The 23895-nt window shown below is 35.7% G+C and overlaps 2 protein-coding genes across 5 annotated transcripts; one reads left to right on the top strand and one right to left on the bottom strand.

Annotated features, from left to right (window-relative positions):
* Positions 1–2084: 2084 nt before the first annotated feature.
* On the bottom strand, positions 2085–8213 carry LOC112508479 (ABC transporter I family member 10-like). 3 transcript variants are annotated; one of them, XM_025113104.1, is made up of 7 exons: positions 8116–8213; positions 7330–7429; positions 7059–7239; positions 6032–6118; positions 5063–5188; positions 3483–3605; positions 2085–2758 (listed from the first exon to the last, which is right to left on the bottom strand). In XM_025113104.1, exons 2-7 carry the CDS (start codon positions 7386–7388, stop codon positions 2549–2551), a joined length of 786 nt encoding a protein of 261 aa, XP_024968872.1. In that variant the 5' UTR covers positions 7389–7429; positions 8116–8213; the 3' UTR covers positions 2085–2548. The 3 variants fall into 3 exon arrangements, with proteins under 3 accessions (XP_024968872.1, XP_024968870.1, XP_024968873.1); XM_025113102.1 differs by having other exon boundaries at positions 7330–7442; XM_025113105.1 differs by having other exon boundaries at positions 7330–8021.
* Positions 8214–10528: 2315 nt separating this feature from the next.
* On the top strand, positions 10529–23674 carry LOC112508897 (cyclin-dependent kinase C-1-like). 2 transcript variants are annotated; one of them, XM_025113726.1, is made up of 12 exons: positions 10529–10734; positions 16862–16943; positions 17079–17169; positions 17273–17302; positions 17464–17573; positions 17647–17719; positions 17806–17926; positions 18018–18135; positions 20652–20791; positions 20885–20942; positions 22417–22487; positions 22915–23674. In XM_025113726.1, the coding sequence occupies exons 1-12, from the start codon at positions 10625–10627 to the stop codon at positions 23462–23464; spliced, it is 1554 nt and encodes a 517-aa protein (XP_024969494.1). In that variant the 5' UTR covers positions 10529–10624; the 3' UTR covers positions 23465–23674. The 2 variants fall into 2 exon arrangements, with proteins under 2 accessions (XP_024969494.1, XP_024969495.1); XM_025113727.1 differs by having other exon boundaries at positions 10641–11080.
* The last annotated feature ends 221 nt before the right edge of the window (positions 23675–23895 follow it).

Consider the following 23895-nt stretch of genomic DNA (forward strand, 5'->3'; position numbering starts at 1 on the left):
AACATCCTCTAAACTATTTGCATACTGAATCGAATAAGGTTGAGTTTGGTGGGCTAAACGTTATTTGGTTCAGTTATCGGGTAAACTGAAAAAGGACATTATTTTAATAAAATACGTTGAAAAAAAGTCCGTTTGTGTTTTGTTTAGTTGTCATCATTGAGTTTGGAACTGCTTAATTGCACAAAAGAAAAAGTTCACTGCCTATGAGTCGCCGGCTCATTCTTCAACATACTTTGAGATGCTCCTCCCCGCCGATCAAGCAACGACAATGCAAATTTGATTTACAAAAGGGTTACGATTTTATTGGTAGTTTACGAAAGATTAAAAGAGTTAACCATGGATTACAAAATGAATATTCTTTGATTTCATGAGAGTTTATCAATACTATATTATAAAGCATTTGATAAAAACTTTTAAAAACCATTTTTTATGCATGAAGTACTTTGTATTGATGCATACTACTTAAAATTCAAAATTATAAGTAAATGTACATAAATACAACTTATTAAAGCTCTATGTTTGAATTCATGTAACTAACCGCAAATAAACATAATTAAATAGAAGATAAACATCTCATTTTAAATATAAAAAATCTAAAATATAACTAAGATAATTATTAAGTTTTTACAAAATAAGATGATCTTATTTAGAATCATCTTATCTTAAATAAGAATTTTTGTAAATTAATTCATAAAAACAGAGATTCTGAAAGTTGGTTTTTCAAAATAAAAATGAATGCAAGAATGATTAGTTGAACGCTATCTAAGGGTTCGTTTACTAAATGCTTACCGTGTAATCGTTTACCGGCAAGAGTCATAGCTCTCACTTAATTTATAGGGTAACATTCTCGACTATCAAAATGGATTAATGGTAAACGTTTATAACTTGATAATTGAACATTTACCGGGGAAGAGTCGTCATTTTCACTTACCTGATAAGACTCTTGGTATTTGTCTTCTTAGGGGATTAATGGTAAACATTTATAACTCGATAATTTATACAATGCTTTTGGACGACTTAAGTAGTTCTACCGAGAATGAGACGGTCAACTCAATCCTTCTTGCAGTCTATCTTAGGGGGTGTTTGGAATTGTTTATTTGAAATAACTTGTGTTTTTCTATAAAAGTATTTATCAACTTATTATAAGTCAGAAGGGTTTAACTTCTTCAAAAACTCCTTATTACCAGTTTAGCAACGGTATAAGTTGTTTATCCAAACACTCAAAAGTGTTTATTACCGGTACCACACCGGAATAAGTCAATAAGTTGTTTTTATAAGCAATCCCAAACACCCCCTTAGCAATATGGTCTTCCAAAAAGTCGGATTGGTAGGGTTCACCGAATCACCGGGAAAGGGGAGGGCCGGAGGGGTAACCGGAGAAAAGAAGAAGAAAGGGGAGAGTTTTTTTAATATAGTATAGCAGTACTTATTTATTTAAAAGAAAGAAAATGTAGAACGACGAATTTATCAGAGGCGTTAACTATTCGAGAATTTTATAAACTATTCGAGAATTTTATAAACTATTCGAGAATTTTATAAACTATTCGAGAATTTTATAAGCTACTCGAGCTCAAGCCAATCTCGAACGCAAAATAGAACTTGTTTAACTAAGTTCAAATAATATCAATGTTCGATTCAGCTCGTTCTAAAACTTGACTAAAATTTTCGAGTCAAAGTCCAACCATACGAGCATGCATTTTTTCCAAGTTAACATGTTCATAAATCATATAATCAAAATATTAAAAATTATCGATCTTCATTCAATAAACTAAGTTAAACAATCTCGAGTTTGAGCATATTGACAAGTTATTCGAGTTCGACCCTGAAGTTATTTCCGTAGGCCAAGCTCGAATAACCTACTACTCGACCAGATTCAGCTTGTTAACACCCTTGTTCCAGCCCAAGGACATATCAGATATGCAAATGCACCCGCGAGCATATTGCATTGACAACATCCATTAGATATACATTCCATCGCACCTAAAAAGACTAATAAAATCAAAAGGCCATTCTCCCAGTAGTGGTACCTCGTAACCCGACTTTCCTAGAGATCAAAGGTTCAAGTTTTATCAAAGACGAGAAGTGTGCATATGAGTTTTGTTCTATATAAATTGATATACTTATGAAAAAACAACTTTAACAATCAAAGCTAAAGCATATGCATAGTTCGGGTTTGGTCTTAGTCCCCACTTGGCCACTATTAACTCCAGGGCACCCTGAGATAGTCGAGTTGTGCTTAAGTTGGCCGGAACACAAGAAAGTTATATATAAAAGGGGTAAAAATGATACCTTTGTTTCATATGAAAAGAAGACATTTGATAATGTATAGTAGTGATGGTCATTAGGAGCGGGGGCGGATCCAGCCTTTAAGCAGTGAGGGGAAAGGCCCCCAGTCAAAAACCATAAACTTTTGTTGACTAGTTTAAATTTTCTATTTTCACCCTCTTCTTACATGGTTTCCCCCCAGTCCCATATGGCCATATGCTTCCCTCTCCCAAGTCCCATCCAACGTGCCCCCACCCCATTAATTTCCTGGATCCGCCACTGATTAGGAGTTAATAGTGTTGGTATAAGAGGCTTTCCTAGCTTCAATAGAGTCCATTATGGTGGATGGTTCACCATGCATAACAACTCTCCCGTCTTCCATATATATAGCACCATCCGCGTACTCCAGTTCTTCCAATCGGTGTGTTACCCATAACGCACTCACATCTTCAGAACTACTCAATGTGTTCTTCACGGCTTTAATCACCCCGACCTGATCACAATTAATCGGATCCTTAAGACAAATAGTAACTTTAAGAAAATACTCAATTGACTCTATAAGATGAATAGATTTTAGACTACAATATAATCTAAGTGATGACCTTCCTATGTTAAATTTGTACAATTCTAATGAATATTTTCTTCACCCAGATAAACTAAAAATGAATCTTTTTTTGTGAAGTATATAATTTTTATATACGGCAAATAGAACAAATAAACTCACACCCTCCTCACATTTTGTGAGGTTTGAACCCCTGACCTCCTAGGAGGCCAAACACTCGTATACCGCTAGGCCAAAGGCCTTTGGTAACTAAAATTGAATCTTAAAGCACCAATTTCCTTATGTCAATAAAGAATGTATTCTGACTACACATCAATGAGTTGAAACTAACATCTTACTTGATGTTCATTATGCATAATTTACTAAATGTTTGCAATCATCTCATTCCCCATCTAACAAGCATGCATGCATGCACTTGTATGTTTCAAATTCTACTCTTAATTACGAGATGGGGAAATTTGTTACTCTCTCTCTATAGTTAAGGGTAAAATTGTAATAGTTACCTAAAAAATGTAATAACTACACATTTCTACAACTGTACACCTTTTTCATTGTGGGACGAATTGAAGGGAGTAGCTATTTGCCCATGATTAATTCAAGGCATAAACAATAGTTTAAGAGAAACGGAGTGAAGTTGAAAAGCAAGAAGATGTACCTGATCGCTTTCATCCAAGAACGTCGTGAGTTCATCTAATAACAATACTTTACATTCTTCGACCAAAGCACCAGCAATTGCAACCCTTTGTTTCTGACCCCCACTAAGTGTTTGTACCGGTCTCTGACAATTAGGTAATATTTGTATGTTATGTACAAATGTAGCTTAAAAAGCACTTGGACTAGGCGGTTGATTAGCTTAATTGGTTAAGCCATCCAAACTTAATGTAAAAAATTACTATTTGTACAAAAATCAGACTTAAATAAGTAATTACCAAGTATTAAATATCATTATAAACATCTTTTTCACAAAATAAAAGTTAAGGAAGCAGCAGGCATTGTGCGGTCAAGTGATCATTGAATGAGTTACTTATAAAGCTGTGAACTTGGAACAGTTGTAATCATCATAAAAAACTAAGCATATAGCTGCTTTTTGCCTAGTATGCTTAATCCCGCCTATTTTTGCATAATACTTTTAACGTTTTTTTGGCCGGTTATGGTGAAATCAAGGCGGGTTACCCTGCACCGCCAGGGCCGCTCCTGAGGTTTTTAGTGCCCTGGGAGAAAACAATAAAAAGTGCTCTGTCTACAAAAAGACTACTAAGTGGTTTCAGGTTTACAATGTTGAACATTATGTTACCGAACAACAAATTACACACAATGTGTACTATAATGACATAAAAACCTTTGTTCAATGATTTTTGATTATTAAAACTTCATATAAATGGAAAGTAGCAACCATATTATCAAAGAACCATTTAAAATAAATCGAAATAAACTACATTAACACATGTTCATGCTAAAACAACATGTCACGTTGATTACCAAAAGGGCCTTTGCCCTAGTGGTATCCGAACGTTCAGACCTCAGTAAAGGTGAGGAGGGTGTATGAGTTCTTTTGTTGCATTTGTCGTATATAAATATTATATATTTTAGAAACATTTTACATTATTTTCTTGTAGAGTAGCATGACATGCTCAAATAGTTGCTATTTGAAGCCAATTATCAAAAATGATTTAAAAGAGTCAATTTGTAGCAAATTTACATCATTAAAACTTAAAACAGACTTGAACATGCATGTACAACAGATGCAACAACAAAAGATAACTCTCTCTATTCTATATAAACATGTTTGACAAAATCATACAAAGAAGAAGAATAAAATTTCAAATATTATCAATGTTTTTTCAAAACAAAAACCCATATAAAGAATTCATTGTTGAATGCAACTAATTTTATTTCAGATAAACATATGTTGGCATCAAAAATGGAGAGAAAACAACTTAGAACAAAGGATTTAGGGTGGGAAGGAATAAAAGTAAATGGGGGAAAAGCATATGGTAAGGTCCATTGATGATATTGTTCAGGTCTTGAGTTTGAAACTTTCAGCTGCTAACTTTTCTTAAATACTTTTTAGAAATAATATAGCAGGCCCAAGAAGTGAATTGATGCCCCTTGGGCTTCTGATGCCCGGGGCTGCCGGCCCTGGCCACCGCCTGGGAGGCCATTTAATCCGCTTTTAACATCATTACCCGAAATTATAAAATTCCTTGTAACAGACAATAAACAATCGTTTCATACCTGCAAATAATCATACATGCCCACAGCGGTCAACGCTTTTGCTACTCTCAGTTTTTTCTCATCATTTGTCAGGTTGAATCGCCCAAGGCCAAAAGCCACATCTGCTTCTACAGTAGGCATGACCACCTAATTCATGGTCATCAAAAGCATGATATGGGTTCTCTTCCTCACACATATTATATTATTTCTAGAAGTGTACCCATGCAATGCAGCAGAATGTAAAATTTATTGTAAACCGAACATTGAAATTGTTTTAAATTTATTTTTAATGATTTTTATTTTTTGGAAATGGGTCAATTATGATATGAGGTTTCCAAGAATCTCAAATACACTGTTGTTTATTTGGTTGATTGATCTTATATTTGGGATGGGTAGTATAGTTTTCCAAAACCTCTGTTTTTAACATTTAAAGAAGGGCAAAATATAAATATTTTAGAAAGTAAAAGATTTTGTATGCATTAAATAGTTTATACTTTGATATTTATAATTGTACTCTTGAAAAATAGAGGGTTTTTAAGAACAAAAACCTAAAGCTTTATAATATAGTATAGATTGCTTGTAAGAAATCACATATCCCTTAAAGGGCTATTGATGCTCACATCCAAAACAGAACAACATTGAACCACTTCCATTGCTATACAAATTCCTTAACTCATGGTCTTTGTGATTCCATTTGTAGAGCACATTTTATGAAATTGAATTAACGGAACTTTGTAGACCATCAACCTCATTCTTACATTGTAGCTTACCACTAGCTATTTGTAATTATATCAATGCAATAATGTTCATTTGACTCCCTAATCTTGTTAATCCTTTTAATTGACAAAATGCTCCATGGATGCAGTTACACAGAACACTCAAAAATGTAAATATCCCTCCCTTTGATTAAGTTTGCAACTTCAAGTAAGTCTCACTTCACATATAATTATGGGGAAAGTGTATCTAAGGATAAAAAGAAGTAAGACCTACTTGGTGATCTGGGTTTTGGAAGACATAACTTCTAGGTTTCCTCACATGTACGCGACCATCTGTTGGACTTAGCAGACCTGCCAAGATCTGCGTATAGTTAACAAAAAGAAAACTCAATGTAACAGAATCCAACATTTGCAACAATATATCATGAATTACAGTTCCGATATCAATAATAATCTCATTTGGTCCTAAAAATAGATATCACTTTAACTTTTCATGTCAACAGGTCATTACAAGATTGATAGATGATAGCCACCATAACAAGGATTAAAAAAACTGCATGTTTCTCTTTTCTTCAAAATTAGTGGAATTGGGAAAAAACTTAAGATTAATACTTCACCTAACCACAATCATCATCACACCACCATTGAACACTCTATCATAGCATAACCCCTAGAAATTGTGCTCATATCACATAATCATAAGGAAGTATGAGTTTATTAATGTAGTTCTGAATCAAACTTGTTACTTTTGGAATTGGCATTTGACATAGATTCTTCTCCATTTCAGCAACAAAGTGATTTTATATTTTAGTATTTTTAGGTAATGCAATTTAATTAGCAACTTTTAACCTCAAAACCTACCGAATCCAAACAAGCATTCAAGTTAAAAAGCAGCCACTTTTACATCAACAATGAGTGAGTTAGTTTTAAACCATTTCATTGACACTTTGTATTAAAAACCCATCTAGGAAAATGCCGAAAAAGAGCCGGTACTTGAAAAACATGAACATCTTTTACCATTTCTTCTTTTAACTCTCAGAGAAACCATTGTACTCGTCAAGATTTGGGCAAACAAGTTCATCTTCTACAAGCACAAAACTCATTTGGGATTTTACGGAATATGATGGTTGTTTTGATGCAAAATGTCTACGATGATTACAAAAGTAATTCAATCCGTGTACAAACTAGTAAATGGAGTATTTTACTTGAATACTGACACTATTTGTTTAACTTCAAAAGGTCAGATGTCTGTAAAGGTGGTTGAAGAGATTAAAACATCAGGTACTATCTGGAAATAGTACCTTCAAAAGTGTTGATTTCCCACATCCATTAGGTCCAAGCAACATCCAAAACTGCCCAGAAGGGATTTTCAGGGAACAATCCTTTAAAATTGGAACCAATTTTCCCTTCCCCGTGTTGATAGAGTAGCTTATACTATGACTTTCAATTGCAAAATTGTCAGCACCAACAACAGTATTATTCCTGTGACAAAAACAGAACAAGAAACCCAATATGGCAAGACATTCAGTATGACACATAGTTATCGTATTCAGCCGATAACAGTGAAATTACCTCGTGGGTATGTTGCACTGGAGAGGTACTGAGGCGCGAAAAGGAGCACCGATGTTCATATTATCTTACATCAAATTAAATCACCTCCAAAAATTTCATCCTACATCACAATTCTAATCAGATTTTTAGCAATTAAAATACACTATAAGATTTATTTTTCCATAAATCTACAACATTAAGCTTTTTCACCAGCACTACGAATTGAGCAACTGTTTTTAAGCTTTAGGGAATAAGAGAAACATACTGATTAAAGCAGGCTTGTAGCCATAGTTATGGGTTTTAACATGAGCAATATGCAATAAGGAATCAAGATAGTTTCTCTTTCTATTACTTTCCCTTATAATATGCAGGAGACAAATGAAACAAGAGGGAAACGTGCCACTTGCAAGAACATTCTATGGGATCTCTGTTCATATTTGTAAAATTTCCCTTCTGGCCACACTTCTTTCACTTAAAATTAGTTGAATTCCTGTACCGTTTTATGTATCAAAATGAATTTGTGTGCTGTCACTTGAATTGATTTGAAGACCTTAACAGAACTCTATTTACGCTTGTGTTCCACAGAGCACAATGCACAACCAAATAGATGAGGGTGGTAGCGGTGGTAAAGAATGGTTTCAACACCACGATATCAACATTCGAGTTCATATGGTTACAAAACACAAAAAAAGCCCTGAACAAAAAGCATTAAACTGCATCAAACAACACAAAATCAGTATTCTTCAAATACTCAAACCGAAATCACCAAATCCATTAAGAGATAAATGAAATAGCATTGTTTCATACCTGATATTGCAAATGTAGAGCGAGAGCAACGGGAGGATGAAAGAGAGACAGAGGAGAGCAATGTTGCAGGCCAGAGAATTTGAGAGACCTCGAATGGCCACTGTAGGAAGACGATAAAAATAGAGGAAGGGATAAAATCGGAAAAGCACACTGCAAGAGCATCTTATCTTTTTAACTCTATTAAGATGTTTTTGTCACATAGACTGCAAATGAGAACATACTCTTTTAATTAGGGTGCTCAAAAATTCGACCAATTCAATTAACTCGATCAACTTAACCTAACGTGAAATAATTTAAATCAAAGCAACCCGATATCTAATCGAGTTATAAAATTGTCAAACCGTAGGTATTGGGTTGATATTGAGTTACTATTATTTGAACTCAACCCAACCCGATGAACCCGGTATACTTTTATTTCTTGGATTTAATATGATTGTTGAATTTCTATTAATATATACATTAGACAATTACACTATCATGTATGTTTTTCATAAACACATATTTTCAATCTATTCATATCTCTATATAACACATTCAGTAAATGTGCACACAGATATATGTAAATTGAGAAAATTAACTGAATGTGATATACATAAGAAATATGAATAAGTTGTATCAAATGGTTGATGATGAAAACTAAATTATTAATAGATAAATAACATATTCAGAGTTAAAAGAATATTTTAATATAACAAAGTATCAACCTGACCAACCCGACCAACCTGTACGGGTTGGGTTGGGTTAAGATTTTTCCAAACCGCAAGCATTGGGTTGGGTTGTTCAAATATCCTCACCCCGATTAACCCAACCCATGAGCACCCCTAGTCTCAAGTATGTCAATCGATTTCTCCTAAATCTATAATCGATTGATTTCTCAAGTGTGCTAATCGATTCATATAGAAGATGATCGATCGATGCTACTGCTTCCATGTTGGCTCGCGTCAATTGTGGCCTCTCGAGAGAATCGATGGTTGCATCTTTGATGCATCAGACATGCCTCCCTCCTCAATCGGATAACCGATTGATTGATGGTGTTTTATCTCTAAAAAAAATATCAAAATCAGTTTTTGATTGTTGGCTTTTTCAATCATTTGTTGCTCCATTCTTGGATGGTTTTCTATTTGTGGTTCTTTTTGTTGGGTCACCTATTGATTTGACGATGTGCCACTTATCTGTTCTTCTATCCTATCAACGCTTAATAGTTATTGATTTTTTTGTATATTGGTGTCTTGGTACATACATAAAGTCATTGGAAAAATCGAAAACTAGCCGATGTGAAAACAGAATGTCACCGATGCGGTATTGTGGATCGACTATTACACATCAAGACTCCAGAGTAGCTGATTTGAAGATTGAAAATATTTTGAAGTTACAAGTCGATTGAAGAAAGATATTCATGCATCGAAGATTTGTAAGTAGCTGTTTGAAGCTATTAATTCATCCAAATAAAATATTCCTACAGACTGACCATATATTTGCAAAAGTTTGTCTCTGTATGAATAGTGTTGTATGCACGTTGTGTACGATGAAAATGAGATATCAACAATGGTTATGTCAACCCATACCTTCTCATCCTCAAGTGACAAGTGTCCTCATGCATTTAATGCTGAAGGTAGTATAAAAAGCAATATGCATCTCCCATGCAAAATAGACTTCCTTAAAAGAATTACTAAGTGCTTTATCAAAACAATCGACTCCCTCTTCTTCTACTCTCTCATGTGCGAAGAAAATCTTAATGTTCTTGATTTCCTTGCAAATACTCCTTTCGTTGTTCTTGCAATTTATTATCTTTGTAATATTGTTTAGGTTAGGTTATCATTTTCTTTTTCCGCAACAATCTTTATTGAATCTCCGTGTGTTAATTATAATATTCATCAATAAGAATTAAAAATTTGAAAAAATATGTATAATTGTATCCAACACCTCCTCCTACAATTACTTTCTGTTTATCACCATCCCATTCGGGACCAACATTTTTCTTTTATGGTTTTTTAATTTGTTGGTAAGATGTGGTTTTTATTCATCTGGGATTATTTTTATTTAGGGTTTATAAATTCGGGTATTTTTTCTAATTTGGAGATTTGTTCACAGTTTTATAATCTGTTTATTCTTGTTTGATCTACAACTTTGCAGTAAATATTATTATTTTATGAAATTTGATATATAACATTTAATGTAAAACAAGGTAAAAATAGTCATTTTTATCATTCAGATTGTTTATTCAGCACATCAACCGAACAACAATTGAATTAAATTTATACAGACAAAGTTAACGATATAAACCGCTTTATCCATACAAAACTTAATAAAAACCAGATAAATAACCCTTTAAAAATTTTTACTCAAGGTTGACCTAGGATTAGACGTTTGCCTCCTACAAAAGCGGCCTCTTTGATAGTTGATACCATCTCCGTCTCTCTCATGTGGAAGTGGAATGCACAAATTCATCACGTAGAGAAGAACACTCTCTGTTAGTCCCTGCCGCTTCTGATAAATCCTTCCTCCACACATGGCTGGTGCGGCATACGGTCAGCTTAATCTTGATGAGTCGCCGTCATGGGGTTCTCGAAGCGTAGACTGTTTTGAAAAACTTGAACAAATTGGTGAAGGAACATACGGGTGAAAATTCTCTTGCCCTAAATAACAACATTATCGTGTTTTCGTATTCGATCCTTTTTCTGTCACTGAAATAATGCATCGTTTGTATATTTGGGCGCGTTATTTTGTTTATATAGGGTTTCGGTTTACCGATTGTGTGTATTTATTTCTCTAATTGAAGTATTTACTGCTTAGTTTTACTCGATAATTGTTATATGTATACTCCCTTGTTCAGGGAAAAGAATACAGGTAATGAACTCGTTAATCTGCACTTGATCATTGATGTGAATTTTCAACTTCCCCAGAAAAAAAAAAGTTTGCCAAGTACATCAACTAGATCGCACACATAAAGAGCAGAATAATGTTGGTGAGACATGCAACAAAATTGATCTCAGTATTGCAGTTTGAAAAGACTAGATTTGACATCTATATTAAACTGCAGTTACTTTTTTCATAGACAAGTGTGTAAGTATGGTTGATGTGCTTGATGTCTTGATCTTCCTTCATATTGAATTTTAAGGGTTTCCCCATTTTTTTCTTGTCATATGGAACGGAAAGACTCTTCCCACATTAGCTGGAGGCCGTTATGATACTTCATATCCAAATTGTTTGAGGGCTTTATGATATTTCATTTCCAAATTGTTTGAGGGCATGGCATGTATGCACACATGTTGACATCCAGTAGAGAAACGATATCCGAATAAGTGATAGTTGGTTGCACATCCATTACATGCATACAGAGATTCCCTGGGGAATGGGTGACCGTTGGAGCAATGGGTAGTTTTCTCTTATGTGATGGAAGATCCTGTGTTCAAGTCATGGGGACAATTTATTTGCAAAATATGCAAGGGAAAGGGTGCATACAAAGACTTCCCAATCCCCTCAGAATTTAGGGCATTGATGAATCTGGGTCACCCAATAGAGATCCTATGGGCAGTTGTGATGCCGTTTTACTATCAAGATCCAAGTATAGTAGGTGGCGCTTAGTAGCTGTATATATGATATGAATATATGGTTGGTTTCTTTCAATCTGTGGACGAGGAGGAAAATTAGTAGGTGTTTTTGCAGTTCTTATAAATCTTATCAAAAAATTAATCAATCAACAAGTTATTATGCTTTCAGGCAAGGTTTCTTAAATAATAAACAGATTTGGTCTATTTATAGAGAGAGAAATGCACAAAAATGAGGAAAGAAGCATATGTGTATGTGGATCTGTGCCTTTTTTGCATATTAACTAATTGATACACTTAAAGGTACCTATCTGTTTTCAATAGACGATACCACTGATATCTACAGATCTATTACGAGATTTGAAAAAGATGCTCATGGTTTGCAGGAGTTGTTGTATTTCTTTTAAAATAGCTCAAGAAATTATCAAATTGCAGATCTATAAAATTCTGGTTCCTTCTTGCAAACCGTGCCCAACTTTTATACACATCTATATTGACTGCTGAAATTACATCAGTAACGTAAATTTATAAATTTAGAGCTATTATGATCATATATGTGTATATTGTTCATACTTTATACTATGAGTATACTTGTGTAGTTTTCTGTATTCCTTGTCGTTCTACATTGAATGTAATTGTTACTTCCAATATTTTTGTTGTTCTTTTGGCTATAAATGATGTCATTAGTTGAGCTTATGTCGAGGTAAGAGAGCATATGTATCATTAGTTGGCTATAAACCCTCCAGGCTTTGATGATTGTAGATACGGCATTCTCAGTTTGGTTTCAGCCCCATAGGGTTTTATACCTTCTCAAGTTCAACATGAAGATCTAAATAGCTGCCGCAACATATGGTCCAATTAAACTTTAAGTGTTGGCACTGGGTCATGCTAGGCTTTAAAATATGAGCAGATTGGGGAAGGAACCTATCGGTTACAGTCCCAGTTTTTTTCTTCTTCTAGCATTTCTTCTTGATGTAAGATCTTATATTTCTTCTTTTTATTAGCATTTCCTCTATATATATGCATTTATTTGATTTGCTTTTTTTGATACATGATTGATTTTATTGACAAAGGAAGAAGTGATGCCTCATACCATTTAGATCTACATATTTGAAGTTAACTTCAAAGACCATCTATTTGCATGTTGAAGTGCGTCAGAGCCTTATCTATTTATGGTTGGTATGAAATAAACATGGAGTTGTAACAACATTAAAAAAATCTGACCAGAAGGTGGTGTAGCAGTAGCAATTTATCTCCTGTAGCTATAGGTGTAGTTATTTCTAAATATTTCTAGTGGAAGGCTGACCTTAAGAATCTTAATACTAATTAAAGGCATCGGAATGCGTTGGGTCCTTTAAGTTATTTGCAGGAAACAGATTTTTGTTGAGACCTAATCAAAGGATCCATGTGCATTCAGATGCATGAAATGGTTATTTGGGATCTGTTTCAAGAAAATTCGTATTTCCTACCCTTTTTGGAAAGAATGGAAGGTCCCCTTCTCCTTTTGCAATGTCCGTAACAATGAAAGTTTGTCTGTATTAGTTGTTGGGAATGCCAAAATTGGACACTAAGGCATCTTGGTTTTCATCATATTCAGCTTCTTTGCTTTCTTAAATAATTTGATTGAAGATATTTTAACTAATTTACGGATGTGTGTTTGAGTATATAAGGGTCTTAGCGGGATCTTGATTTTCTTCAAATCCCTTTTTTTTCTTTTTTTTATAAATGTATCTGGTGAAGATATTTAAGAATTTGCCTTCTTTTCTATCCTTTTTCCCTCTATTATGTATTACCTCCTGTATTGTTGCTGAGAAAAATACCTTCTCTGATGTACTACATTTTCCGAGAGGATTTCATACATGTTACTACCACAATGTAGAATTGCTACCCGAACCAACATGTGACTCACACAGAGGTTTCCATGGGCACGTGTTTAGCTTTACATTTGATATCCAATTCCATTAGGTGTTCCGCTGTATTAGCTTTTCTATATTGTATGGTTGGCTGCACACATTGTACGACAAGTATATAACACTGTATTTTGGAACAAAATCTCAAATGTTTTTCATTTGTTTGATTAAGACGTATCAAAAAGAATTTTCAAACTTTTGAGCAAGGGGGGTTTTCTTTTTTCCTTGGACAATAGGAAAATTTACTTTTAGGAAGAAGAGATGATGGAGTGGAATTTAGAAGGCAGTCAAGGCACAAAACTATACAAAATCAGCACACATTGTACCCCTGTTGCACACTTTCTGAACTTCTCACCTGTCATTCCTTAGAGTACCATTACGATTAAACCAAACTCCAAGCCAGTTTATGTGTGGCTGGCTGATGGTTTGAAGACCTCTCTAGTCCTTACTTGGGTCACTTAGACTAGGTGAGGGCCCTGAGAGGACTTTATGACTTGGGCTGTTTGACAGTTGCTGAATGGTTTAGTGCAGAATGATTAAGTGGTCAGGATGATTTAGAGACTCTGTATGATTTAGTGTCAGATAGAAAAAGGTTGTTTGGAAACTGTTCTGAATGAACAGTCTGAATGACATAAAATTACCATTTTACCCCCAGTCTTGTGTTTAATGAAAATTAACGTTTGACAACAGTTCTGAAGGAAATTTCTAAATGACAAATAGAAAATAATTAATGGTCCAAGCCAATACATAATATTATATCAATTCAAACAAGCATGACAATGTTTGTTCAAGGACACCGTGTGTAACAATTTACCCGGTAAAATTTTAGTCCACCAAAAGGAGACCGTGTGTAACAATTTACCCGGTAAGCGCTTACCATAGTAAGAGTCGTCGCCCTCACTTACCGGGTAAGACTTATGGTCCTTGTCTCGTTCTTATCGGGTAAATTTTTTGGTCATTCCCATATTCATCCGATAAGGAAATATGATTTGGTAAACGCTTATCCGAGTAAGCGTTTGGTAAACGGCCCCTTAGATCACACATCTATCATCAGAAATGCATTCCCATCTTCAATTTGTGTGATCGTTTTTTACTTGAGCTTAATCATTCTAGATCACACCTTCACCATTGTTCTTGCTCTCTCGATAACCATGACATCCAAATAGCTGTTTCAATTGCATGGTGACATCTTAACAGTCTTCACCATTGTTATTATGCATTAACAGATGCAATTGGCATGTAAATAAAGAGTTTTGTTAATGTTTACAAATAAATTGTTCCTATAGTGAATTTATGTCGCTTTTCTTGTTTAAATACACAACTTAACCAAAATTATGATGAACTGCAGCATAATTTCACTGATGGTATGGCTTTAGGAAGTGCTTTCCTCCTATATGGGTCTGTTGGTGGGTTGTCAAGAACACTTTTTCTACTTGCACATGAGCTTCCTCAAGAGGTCTGTTTCCCTTAGAAGCCAAACCAATAATAAACCCTTAGAATTATGGAATCCCAACCTCCAACTAATCAACTACTAGCATAGCAAAACTGACCATTGTGATATCAAATAAGAAAAATATTATAGTGATACAAAAGGGGAAAATAGCAAATTGCTCAGATTCTATTTTTCTCATCTTTGGTGTTGTCTAGGGTTTATGATTCAGAAGAAGGGTTGAGACCGATAAGAAGGGTTTATGATACAGACCCATAAGCAACAATGTAGGGAGCTAAAGTTATGAAATTGAGATGTCTTACCTGTGACTGGTGAAGAAGAGGAGAATGGTGAACGACGACCAGGGTTGCTGGCGATTCTTACAGCCGACCGAGAAGAAGCGTCGCTTGGAGAAATCGAGACTGGTGATGAAGAAGAAGAGAACGACGATCAGAGAAAAGGGAGGGCAAACTTGGAAAAATATACATCTGAATCGTATGGAGAGCTAGCGGGTGAAGGAGCGATTCAGATCTAAAGTTTTCATTCAGACATTTTTTAAAACCTATCCAAACAAGAAAATGTCTGACTGAATCAGACCCTTACCTCTTAATGGTATCATTAAGAGGTAAACAAACAGCCCCTGCGCCTAATGCAAGTCTGGTTCAGAGGTTAGGAAAAAAACTCAGATACCAGTTAAGAACCATGAATCATGTAACAATATTACCTTTACCTAAATAAACTTTTACTTTATATAGCATTTGAGTCTGACCCATTAAGAACCAAATATTCAGAGGGAGAGAGAAAGAGGCTGGTAAGCGGGGAGGGAAGGAAGGGGGAGACTCGATGATAGACTGACCTTGCTGCTGTTTTGATTTCTTCTGTTTCAACATGCTATGTTATTTATTATAACGGTGCTATATTTTATATTCTTTCTTCATTTGGAATGAGATTTCTATATTTTATTTTGTCCCTTGTAGATCTTTGGTCTAAATTGTGGACTCTGATATGCTAAAATAGCTGTTTATTGCATGAGTCTTGACACTTATTTAATTTGAACAGGTTTTGTCATTTCTGCCTTGGTATTTTTTTTTGTCATAGACATGGCATGACATCAACAGCAATTCTTTTGTCCCAAACTGATTGGTATAGGCTTACAATGAAATCAAAACAAATTGTAAAATGGTGCAATTCAAAACTTCTGAACGGAAAATTAGTGTCTCTTGAAGAACTTGGGTTCATGCAATAAAGTAATTGGGATGCTGCACCGTGCTTGTAGTTACCATGATACAGGTGTCATGCCATCATCCTTAGAATCATTATTTTAATTATGCATTGTAGGTTTCTAATTTTTCTTCAGTTAAAAAATATATTGTAGAACCACCTTAATTTTGTTGCATATGCACGGGTTTTAAGATCTCTTTTTTTAGAAGATCTTCATTATGAAGCACTAGTGTTTTTCTTGAAGACACTCGCATAATTGACATCGCAGGAGCACAAAAAGAACACTGCTGAATGTTCCTGAAGGTTACTGCAGATCAAGTGAAGTCTGTGAAAGTAGAATATTATGGCATTGTTGTTCTTTCTGGTTAAATGTTAGCACTATGCTGTATATTTTGGTTAAGCACAAAATTTTGCTGCATTGTTAATGTAATGTAAGAGGCGATTTGTTATTCACCTTATAGATGGTTGTAACTAATTTATCATCATGTGCCTGTTGTTTTTTCCAACAGATTCTCTTCGTCTTAGGTTCAGTTGATAATGTGGTAGTATTTTAAGTGAACCCTGAATTGTATCAGTCATCGAGTTATTAATCTAACCACGTCGTTTATCATTATTTTGTCTTTTCTCTTTCTTCTCAGTCAAGTGTACATGGCCAGAGAATTAAAAACTGGGGAAATTGTTGCTCTAAAGAAGATACGGATGGACAATGAAAAAGAAGGGGTGCGTTTGTTTTCTTTGGCTCTATTTGTTTTCTAGATAACACTTCTTATATGTGGCTTCTTGTATGACAATCTAGGTGCAAGCCTTACAGATGATTCCTCTTAATTTTCTCTAACTGTTGTCTTCTTTCTGCAGTTTCCTATAACTGCCATCCGTGAAATTAAAATTTTAAAGAAGCTGCAGCATGAAAATGTTATCAAGCTAAAAGAGATAGTGACCTCTCCAGGTACTTAAAGTTCTACTCTTTTAAAGCTCCAATTTTCATTGCAAGCTTAACAACGTTGATCAATGAATCTGATGTTTTACATTACTTCCAATTCTGTTTAAAGGTCCAGAGATGGATGAACATGGGAAGTCAGGTGATTATTTTTATGTTACGTTTTTTTCAGTTGCTGTATATTATTCTTATCTTAATGATATGCTGGTTACTCTTCAGCTTTTGGATCTTGTTGCTTGACTCTTAGTTTTGTGTTGCACCAATAAATCTCATATGGATGAAATCTTCCTTTCGAGGTTACAGGTGGGCACAAGTACAAGGGCAGTATTTACATGGTTTTTGAATACATGGACCATGACTTAACTGGCCTTGCAGATCGTCCTGGACTGAGATTTACCATTCCCCAAATCAAGGTAATATATCTATTATTGATGAAAGTAATGTCTATAGCAAAATTACCTGACTCCTAACAATGTTTTCTTCTAGTGTTATATGAAACAACTACTGACAGGGCTTCACTATTGTCACGTCAATCAAGTACTCCATAGGGATATAAAAGGTGATTGGTCAGAACAAATTCTTTGATTGTGGATTCTTTACTCCTCTTCATTGGTAGCTTATATGCAGTGATGCTCCTCTCTGCAGGTTCTAATCTTCTAATTGATAACGAGGGAAATCTAAAGCTTGCTGATTTTGGGTTAGCACGGTCATACTCCTCAGACCATAAGGGAAATCTCACAAATCGTGTTATTACTTTGTGGTATAGGTAAGTTCTTCATACAAACCATTTGCTTGATCCCCTCCCTGTTTATCAACCATATCTCACTTAAGACTGTTGTGACTCTGTTATGGAGCAGGCCCCCAGAACTGTTGCTTGGAGCTACAAAATATGGTCCATCTGTTGACATGTGGTCAGTTGGTTGCATCTTTGCTGAACTTCTGCATGGCAAACCAATCTTAACCGGTAAAAATGAGGTTAGTTGCTTTACTCTCCCTTGTGTGCGTGATGTGTAAAAGTAAATACCACCCCTCATGTTACTATCAGGGTTTTTTTTGGGTTCAAATTTCAAAATCAATTTTACCTTTTGATAAACATGTATGTTTTGAAATTTGAATGTTCACTCATAATCAGTTGTATATACAAGATGAGACATGTATCTCATGGTAGAGGGATTGATTAAGGATGGTTGAGTTTTATCGGTGTTTTCTAAGAGCTCAACTCGAAAAAGTTAAGTGGCATGTTACTTACTGAAGCAATCATCATGATGTACCCTTCCCTAAATTAAAAGCCTGTTTTAACTAGTGTTAGCTGAAATTAGATAACTGGGGTTTATTCTAGTTAGCATTTTGTATAGTTTCCTATTTGTGTGTGTACATCTCTTTTTATTACGAATATACATAAAATACGAACTTACATGGTATTAAAGCTACTTTGAAAACCCTAATAGTAAAAAAATATCACAACATCAAAACCGCCACCCTCGTTGCGATTTGTCGAAATCTATGCCATCGCTGTCTTTGATAGTCAAAACTCTAGCTGGTTGCTGTTGCCGGTCAAAACCCTAGCTTCGTCTACCACCATTGGTCACCTTGTTGCTGCTAGAACCCTAGCCACCACCATTGTTTTTGGTGGTCTATTTCTGATCTCTTTTTTGCTAACGATTGTCGTCAGATTTACGTTTTTGATACTTATGTTGCTTTTGGTGAATTTCAAGAAAATCACTTTTATCTTGTTTGATTTTGGGTTTCTTCTAGTCATCCGGTCTAAGTCACTTTGTTGAGGCGTATGGGCGGAAAAAATCTCCTGTCGTGACATATTTGGTGTGAGTGATGTCTAAAATCACGGATCATTGGCTAAATGGTTTGAACTTTTTTGGGTTGGAGTAAGACTGTTCTTTTATCTTTGAAATATCAACAAAGATGATCATTTGACTGATAACCCTCGCCGTTTTGAAGAAGGATGGCCCATAGAGGATGCTTGTTTATTATTTCAGATTCAAAACTTTATTGATAGTGAGGTAATTGGCTTGATCAATCACTTCGAATTCGTTAAGGAAGTTATGGATTATTTGGAATTTTTGTACTCCGGTAAAGGGAATATCTCCTGCATGTATGAGATATGCAAAGCCTACTAACCCCTTATAAACTATTTTATGGGGTTCAAGAAGACATGAGGAGCTTAATTTTCTTGCCCTTTAGCCTTCGTGCAAAAGTTCAACAAAGCCAATGGGATAGCCGGCCTGTCTCCTGATTTTGAATTTGATGTGTCACAAATTCTCTGTTGCTCTGAGCTCATCTTTTTAGAAGATGTCTTTAGTTGCTTTTCCGAACAGGAAGTTCCTTTCCATGCGTTCCGCCTTGTTAGTGTCAAACACATTACTTTTCCAATTTAAAAAAAATAATAGATTTTTTTGTTATTGATTGAAAACTGATTTCCATATTACACTACAATCACATACGATGAGATTAAAACATAACGAAACCAAAAAACTATAAGCATCCACAGAGTTGACTCATGGAACATAAGAATATTCGACACCTCTGTCATGGCTTTGTACTTGTATTCTGCACAGAGCAAGAAATCATGCTGCTTTCAGCTTTTTTCTGGATACAATATTTCATTTCATCTAATGAACACACAAAAGCCAGTAATCGATCTCCGTATGATCAGGCATCTGGCCCCGCCACCARCAATCATACTTGACCCTTCTTTAGCGATTGCTTCAACTCTGTAATGACTCTGATTAGAATACAAGATTCCTYGACCTGACGCGCTCTTGAGATACCTTAGAATACGAAGAACAWCATCCGGTGAGAAGTGTAGGGACTGACTGCACTAACGGAATAAGCCCTTATACAGTCAAATAGTCAAGGTTTCCCATCAAATGTTTTCAGAAGAGGCTTGCCATCCCCAATGAACTATAACACAGGTAAATCTACTTGTTTACAGCAATGTACTCAGAAAATCTTGGCCATACTTTAGCAAAGAAGTATCCCTAGCTGTTATTGTGATACCGACCCAAGTATGGTAGTCAACCAAAATCTGACAGATAATTTTTTTTTTGCTCTGCCATATCGTGATGATCATCATTTCTTAGGACAAGGCTGTCTAGAAAGACCACCACGACAATATGCTTGTCTTGTCGATAATTGTGGAACAGGGATTTGTCATTATCTCTTAATTACGGACATCCCAAACTCGTGAACCTGAAAAAAGCAAGCAAACCATGAAGTACGGCAATTGACAAATGCATTTTTGATATCTAACTGGACAAGTATTATAGTATACGAATATTTTCAATCAGAACTCTCCTTTGAGTGTTAGATTGATAAATTCAAAGTTTGTTTCCTGCCTAAAAGAGATGTCTGACTGGATAAACTTGACCGCTTATAAAAAATACCATAATTTGACTGATTCTCTTATCCCCTGTTATTACATCATTGAAAAGCTATGGCATGGAAAATTTATTTCTTGCTTCTATTTGTTGCAGCCTGAGCAGTTGAACAAGATATTTGAGCTTTGTGGATCTCCTGACGAGATCAACTGGCCTGGAGTTTCCAGAATCCCTTGGTACAACAAGTTCAAACCAAGTAGGCAGATGAAGAGGCGAGTCAGAGAGGTTTTCAGACAGTTGAGCACACTCCATGCTTATTTAAATTAGTGTTGTTGCTTAATTGTAAATGAAGAAGGTTGAGTTTATTCTGGTTAATATCCCCTGCACAGCTTTGACCGTAATGCTCTTGAGTTATTGGAGAAGATGTTGACTCTTGATCCATCGCAGGTATGCTTTTTTTGGGGGACAAACTCTGCTTTGACAATGCATTCTGTTTCAAACTTTTAGCTCCGTCAAGAATATTTTCTTGTAACCATCTTATCTTCCTCTACATTGATGTGGAGAGAAACATCTTAGATTTATCCCCGCCAATTATAACCTACATTATGTTCTTGTGAATCACCAATTCTTGACCATGCTTGCTTTGATGAGGATTAGCTTAAATGTTTCAAATGCTGTTTTGTAGGGGTGTGCAGAAAGTTATCCGATCCATTTAAACTGACGTTCATAATTGGATATTTAATTGTAATTCGATCGGATTGGATCCAAAATTTCAACATCCAAATTGGATCAGTTTGGTTCTTGGAGGGCAGTCTAGCATCCACTAAAACCGAACCGATCCAATGACCATCCAGTTATCATCCAACTAATACCGAATTAATAACTATATATAATTATTACATTTTACGATATTGTTTGTTGGTTGATATTTGTATGCATTGTTTTTTAATAACTTGAGAAAATATATGAATAATTGGTTGAAATGGTGGATTAATTGGTTGAGTATTGGATCAAAATATTGGATGAATCCAATCCGATCCAATGGATAAACCAATAGTAACATCCAATGGATAGAACCGATCCGATCCAATCATTCATTGGATTGGATCGGATCGGATGTCCAATGTTAGTCGGATTGGATTGGATGACAAAATTCAACATCCAATGGATGATTGAATCGGATAGGATCCACCAAAATCCATTGGATTTCAACCGATGAACACCACTACTATTTTGCACCTAGAACATAACAATCTTTGGTTGCTGATCGTAGTATAAGATGTGAATAAGTAAAATCTTAACCCAATCAAGAGCCTTATAACTATACATATTTGGGTGAGATTGTTTGGATGCCTTTTTGTGCTGAACATGATTGTTCTGTACAAAGGTTCAGGTTACTGAGTCGATAGTTAAATTTTACATTGTTCCTATTCTTATATCCATTTTTCTAAATTTAAGCATGCCTGCTTCTCTCTCTCTCTTTCACACACACACACACACACACTATTCAGTTTTCACAAGCCAGGGTTCTTCACGGAAATAGTCGCTCTACACTTTGAGGTAGAGGTCGGTCTGCTTACATCTTACCCTCCCCGGACCCCACCTTCTGGTGGAATATTTTGGGCTAGGTTGGTTTGGTTTGGTTTGGTTTGGTTTATGCATCCCCCTGTTTTCCATTTTCATCATTTTCCTAAAGATGGGCTTAAATTTTCCTTATATAATGTCATCTTTTGTAATAACACGAATCTCTTATTATCTGCTCGTAGTTGAATGAAATATAAGAATGAAATATAAGGTCGTTTAGAGCTTACCTCGTTGCCTGCTAATCATCAAGTGTGCATGTAGTTTGGTTTCTTGATACTTGATTTTGATCACTTTTGGGTTTCTTTATGTACTCCCTTTTTTGTCTCGTTTTGTATAGAGGATATCCGCAAAGGATGCACTGGATGCTGAATATTTCTGGACTGACCCGTTGCCTTGTGACCCAAAAAGGTATGTCTTCATTGAACTTTCCCAACGTGCCTTTTTGTGAGATTTTATTCAATCCGTCAGGATACGGTTCTTGTGTTTTAGCTAGTATACTCAAGATACTATGGCAAGCGCCTCTTAATAAGGGCGATTTGCTTATCTTGAGAGGACACTAGCGGAAAGTTCAAATGAAAACCATAAATATTTAAAGAACCCGGGAACCAACTATTTCACGTATTATTCATGATGAATAACTTTGAATAATCATGAATAGGATTCATTATGAATACCATTCATTTTCATAATTCATGATATCGTGCATTTTCATCATGAATATTTATCACAACATTCATTGTGAATAGTTGTTTCCCAGATTCTCAAAATATTTACGCTTCTCATTCAATCCTGCCCAGAGAATACTGATCTATTTCCTTTCTGTTGATCTTGTCAGTTTGCCAAAGTACGAGTCCTCACATGAGTTCCAAACAAAAAAGAAACGACAACAACAACGCCAGAATGAAGAAATGGCTAAAAGGCAGAAACTACAACATCCGCAGCAGCATGCACGCTTGCCGCCTGTGCAGCAATCTGGGCAAGCCCAAGCTCATTCTCAGCACTGGGCTGGACATAATAACCATCCGATGGGCAACACAGGTCAAGCTTCCTTGACCACAGGGGGACCTAGCCATCATCAGTACGGAAAGCCTCGCGGACCTCCTGGTGGGCCCAACCGTTACCCTCCAGGTGGGAATCCTAGCGTGGGTGGATATTATCCAGATCGAGCAGGGGGTCAAGGTGGTGTCGGTTTTAGTGGCGGACCGTATCCTCCACAGCCTCGTGCAGCATCTGCTAGTGGGCCTAGAGGAGCTTCTGGCAGTTACGGTGTGGGCCCACCAAACTATTCACAGAACGTTCAGTATGGCGGTGGTTCTGGCGCAGCGGCTAGAGGTCCGAATGTGGCGGGTAACCGTAACCAGCCATACAGTTGGCAGCAGCAATAGTATTTGGGAGGTGAATAGAGAGAGAGAAGAGGAAGAGTTTTGGAAGTGTTGACTGCAGTTTGGATCTAAATTATATGCAGCTTCTTGAGGGAATGAATGAATATGTATAGTTGTTACTTCTGAACTTCTCAAAAATTGTTGTAAGATGCAATGGTTCTTATGTTTCTACAATGTGAGGTTTTAGATGGATCCCATCTATTTTTTTTGTCTCTTCTTGTCTTTTTAGTTTATATTTTATTTTTGGGTGACAATAGGTATCCAGGTCAGTTTTACATGAATGGCCTGTAGTCATCGCAAGTGAACCTTCATGGCTACAAGGGTTTTGACGGCACCTGGTTCGAATATTGTGACCAAATGGTCATTGGTAAAACGATACCAGGGTTACCGCCTGGTGCCCGCTTTCAACTTCACTGAAGGTGTGTGTAGTAACT

The sequence above is a fragment of the Cynara cardunculus genome (genome assembly GCF_001531365.2).
Source record: "Cynara cardunculus var. scolymus isolate 2C chromosome LG 3, CcrdV1, whole genome shotgun sequence".
In the NCBI taxonomy this organism is placed as follows: Eukaryota; Viridiplantae; Streptophyta; class Magnoliopsida; order Asterales; family Asteraceae; genus Cynara; species Cynara cardunculus.

Coding starts and splice junctions, on each gene's coding strand:
- LOC112508479 (XM_025113104.1), bottom strand. CDS start 7,388: ATGAACATCGGTGCTCCTTTTCGCGCCTCAGTACCTCTCCAGTGCAAC. Junction 6,119..7,058: donor GGAAATCAACACTTTTGAAG/GTACTATTTCCA, acceptor AACTATACGCAG/ATCTTGGCAGGTCTGCTAAG. Junction 2,759..3,482: donor TCTTGGATGAAAGCGATCAG/GTACATCTTCTT, acceptor AATTGTGATCAG/GTCGGGGTGATTAAAGCCGT.
- LOC112508897 (XM_025113726.1), top strand. CDS start 10,625: ATGGCTGGTGCGGCATACGGTCAGCTTAATCTTGATGAGTCGCCGTCA. Junction 17,720..17,805: donor ACTCCATAGGGATATAAAAG/GTGATTGGTCAG, acceptor TCCTCTCTGCAG/GTTCTAATCTTCTAATTGAT. Junction 20,943..22,416: donor TGACTCTTGATCCATCGCAG/GTATGCTTTTTT, acceptor CGTTTTGTATAG/AGGATATCCGCAAAGGATGC.